Genomic DNA, 4,546 nt, shown 5'->3' with positions numbered 1-4,546 from the left:
GCCGTTGGAGCTGCGAAGATCTGACAGGGGCGACCATACGCCTGCGATCCAATTGTTGGTAATTATAGCTGATTCCTCAAGGGTTAGCTCGCAATTATCACACTTCGTCATCCTGATTGGATGAATCATTCTCAGATACTTTGCCACGCTTTGCTGAAGAGGTTGGCCATTGCTACCAGATCGAAGTACACGTTTGGCAGGAAGCAATTGTTCAATTTTCTGAAGAACCTCCTCATACGCGTTTAGTGTTGTAGTGGCTTGCAAGCGAAATATGTAGGGTCTCACAGCAGCGATCTTGACCGAAAGTGATCGCAGACATTAAACACGATGTGTAAGCCACAAGACGTTAGGTTAACGACCACACCTCGACCTTCCAAGAGCTTTTGAGCCTCGTGCTGCCTCCCGCAATCGGTAAAGAGAGCTTTGTCGTCAAGCTTCAGCCCAGATGCCACACAGTTCGCGATAAACCACGCGAAGTTCTCCGCGGTCTCTTTGTGTATAAACCCAATTGCAGGGGGGATATTGTACCAATCACCATCTTTTTCAAACAGTAAAACGCAAACTCCGTTATACACCGGATGCTTCATCGATGTTCCGTCACATTCCAAGATAGGATCTTGGTTGCCGTCACAGAACCAGCAGCAAAAAAAAAAAATAAGCCCTATAGTAACGGCCTGGCTGTCCAGTTGGTAGCAAACGCGAGAGCCGGGATTCAAACGGCCAAATGCCCTCAAAAATGCTTGTAGTTTGTTGTAGCTGTCACATTCTGATGATGCTAGCATCGCCTTCGCTCTGTTATTAGCTTGATAGAGACAAATTGGTCTATGATCTACATTCACGTTATATTCGCAGTCGCCACCCGAGGTCTAGCAGAGCTCAACTCTTGGATAATTGCACTTCTAAATCCAGGTAACTGGACAATCTGGGCTGATGAACTGTGGCGTATAGAATCACTGCTGTGAGAATGAAGAAGTGTGAAGGAGTGAACATATCACGCATCTGGAGGGGATGAATGACAATTTGGTATCGCTGTGCGTAGTAGGTCGTTTCTTGTACAAACAAACTTGCCAGTCGCACAAGTCAGAATTACATTTCCATTTCTTGACGTGGCCAGAAGTGACCTCCTACGCCACAACTCCATCAGATGCGAATCGACTTCGAGTTACTTCTGCGAAAGCAGATCTGGTAGTTCAATTGAGGCTCAAATCTCAAAAAAAAAAAAAAAAAAAAAAAAAAAAAAAAAAAAGAAAGCAAAATTCGATTCTGGCGTGAAATGTGGAGAGACCGAGAATAAACATTTCATCCGTAGCCCCTTCCACGAAGATATGAACGCTACAATACCTACCGTTACATTACCCGATGGTACAACCACTGCACAAACGGAAATGGTGGCAGCGGCTCACAGAAAGTACTGAGGTGAAATTTTTCAGAGTCCATCTGAAGATCTTAAGCAGAATATTTCAAAACGTTGGTTTTCGCCAATTAGCCTTTTGGAAAATCTTAAACACACGACAGCGAAGTTAACTGATGTGGATAAACAGTGTTAGACTCACCAATGACCGCAAATGATTTCTACTGGGCAATTACCACGACAGCGAAAGTACGGTCTAGTGGATTAGATGGTTTTCCACTAACCTTGGGGTCAAACAAACAATTTCATTAATGAGAGCTTATGCAGTGACCATCAGCTCGATCCGCAAAGGAACGAGGAGAGACGGGTAATTCTTGAGCTGCTTGCTGCTTGTTCTTCTGGTTGCGAAGTGAGAGGGTACGACACTTGTGGTCCACAGCAAGCCAGCGAAGCCGGAAGACCAGTTTCCACTGGTATACCGGTATCTATCTTGTGTGGAAAACATAATTCCCTTGTTCCACTCTGCTCCACTATGGAATACACCTTTCCACTAACCTTGGGGTCAAACAAACAATTCCATTAATGAGAGCTTATGCAGTGACCATCAGCTCGATCCGCAAAGGGACGAGGAGAGCGGTGCCCCCAATAGATGATCATGCAATAAGCCTCATCAATGTAACGTTAAATCACCCTTGGTCCCCGTAACCATGGACGCAGACAGCGTTGCCACCGATTCCATGCAGAGTCTTGTGTACGTCTTGTACGCATCGGACACCCACCGTCCGTGGAACTGAATCGTCAGGGCATCTGTACCTGTGCGGTACAGGTGCGTCGCACCACCGGAGCGCAAGGAGTGCGAGCTGAAGCGACGCGGGTCTTTGCCTATGCGGCTAGCAGCTGCCTTGATAATATTGGAGACGTCCTCAGTCGAGATGGCCATCGGTTTACCACGGCGTGACATGAAGACCGCGGCAGGAATGTCGGCGGGGAGGTCTTTTCTCGCTTGTAGTAGGATGAGAGCTCCGAACACGGGACACAAGAACGGATGCCCAGATCACGAGAGCATTCTCGTAATTGGGGCTCCGCCTTGGTTTGTCTTCGATCCCACCAAGCGAATCCACACTGAATGAGCCTCAGACGGAAAAGGGGTCTCAATGCCGTTGGCATCTACCGTCACGATGTCCTGAGCTCGTAGGGCAAACCACTTGAAAGATCCTCCGCTGATTGCAACATTCTCGGAGCGCCTCAGCAAGAAGAAAAACGCTAAGCATAGGACCCCCCGAAGAGCTTGCTCAAAGGGATCAGACATGGTCATGCCCCGAAAGCAGGCCTCTATGAGGTCGAGAGAGGCTGGTGCCTTCTGGAGACGCGAACGGTCGAGGCGCCCGATGCCTTTGAGCAGCATACGGGTGTGCGGGGGTGAGATCAGAAACTCGTAGCCCATCGCCGCGAAGAAATGCGGAACGCCTTGAAGAACCGTCATGATAGAATCACTGCGAATGGGACCACCGGAGCCAGAACCGAACTGAAAACCGTGCAACACAAAGTTCGAGATGTACTGCACTTGGTCGCCGAGGGTCGTACCACTCAGCCAAGGAGAAACACCTCGCCGCGAAGTCCAGGTTTGCCACTTGGATAGTGCACGCCAGTATTGATCGAAGGTGGAGTCGGGAACGGAGTGTGCTCGGAGATACGCTGCCAAATATTGGTTAGGCCCTGGACGTCCACCTGCGGAGATACCTGTAACCAGCCAGCGTTTAGTGACGCGAACAGCGCTGCAAACGATGGGTCTGCGGGGGAGCGGGAGCCAGCGTCAGCGCGAACATTGTTGATACCGGCGATGTGTGACGCGGAAAAACGGAGTCGGAACGATGTCTCCCACCAACTTAGAAGACGGATAATAACCTGGGCTCGGGGGTTCCGCGATGCCAGCTTGTTCTGCCATGCCACCGCAGAAGCGTTGTCGATGCGGAAGTGCACATGAAGAGGCCTGGAGTGGCTCAGGGATTGTTGGGACCATCGGGTTCCCCAGGCGTGGACCGCAAATGCGCACGAAAGGAGCTCGCGGTAGTTGATATCGAAGCCGTTGCGCACACCTCGATTGAACTCCAAGATCAATTGGCGTTCTGGTACAGTAAACGCGTGCGTGAGTGCTTCTTTGGCGGCAGGATCAAGAGCGCAGAGACCATAATCCGAGGCATCCATTTCAATCACTATGTCGGGGGGTGGCAGCGTGTTGAAAAATTCCAGAGATACACCATTCAACTGGGGGGGCGTGTAATATCAGCCACCACCACAGTAGATCGGCTTTCATATCGTCGGAAACTGGGGCGTGCTGAAACCAAGGCAGGTGGTTTTGTCGCTCGCGAAGGCGTTGCAAAAATGGCCTAGCGGCGCGGACGCAGGTTGCCACATGGCGCAGGCTACCCAGCAGAGATCGATACTCCTTGCGAGAAAGCGACTTGGCATTGTAGGCGCACCCGACGATCCGGCGAGCTTTTTGAATATTTGGCTCCGGTAACGCGACTTGCCCAGCTTCGGAATCAAATTCGAGACCAAGGACACGCTGGCGCGTGCTCCAATTGGTAAATTTCTCGGTGTTGATGGCGTCAGCACCGAGGACGGACACCATGGCGTACCTGAGCGAACGGTCCATCTCGCTGCATGAGGGTCCAACGTCCGGAGACACGTTAATGTAATCTGGTAGGCAAAGAAACCTTTTGGGGAGAGCGCGTTCGTGTGGGAGCCGTGAACGTGGGTGATTGCCCCGCCAAAAATCTCGTAAAAACCCGGCGACCCCGTCCAGCCGAAAGGAGCGGAAAGTTCGATAACTATCGCGCCCTCTTCCTCAATCCTACCAGCGAACAAGTAGACACTGTTGCTGTGAATGCTGATGTTTCGGAAAGCCGTCGCGACGTCACCGGTCATCACAGCTATTTTTGCGCTTGGAAATTGCTGCTTGGCCCTCAGAATCTCGCGAGACACTGCATCGCAGTGGGTGTAGTCGGGCTTGTTGATGCTTTCCTGGTCTGTGAAGTCGTTGATGGACGCGCCTTCCGGATAAGACAGGTCATGGATTGTTCGACCGGACACCTTAGAGTCTTCACCGCCTTTGTCGACGACACCGAAGGGGCTGATGATGATTTCCGGCCACTGCTCCAAAAGATCTGCGTCCAAGACCAGGCATCTCCAAGC

At 51.0% G+C, this 4,546-nt stretch overlaps 1 protein-coding gene across 1 annotated transcript; it reads right to left on the bottom strand.

Moving 5' to 3' along the window:
- Positions 1-2,405: 2,405 nt before the first annotated feature.
- Positions 2,406-3,556, bottom strand: PPTG_00677 (hypothetical protein; the record flags this gene model as incomplete). Its single annotated transcript, XM_008892115.1, has 2 exons — positions 2,406-2,876; positions 2,957-3,556. 2 exons carry the CDS (start codon positions 3,554-3,556, stop codon positions 2,406-2,408), a joined length of 1,071 nt encoding a protein of 356 aa, XP_008890363.1.
- Positions 3,557-4,546: the final 990 nt, after the last annotated feature.

The sequence above is a fragment of the Phytophthora parasitica genome (genome assembly GCF_000247585.1).
Source record: "Phytophthora parasitica INRA-310 unplaced genomic scaffold supercont2.1, whole genome shotgun sequence".
Classification (NCBI taxonomy): domain Eukaryota; phylum Oomycota; class Peronosporomycetes; order Peronosporales; family Peronosporaceae; genus Phytophthora; species Phytophthora nicotianae.
This window is presented reverse-complemented; position numbering and strand designations above follow the sequence as displayed.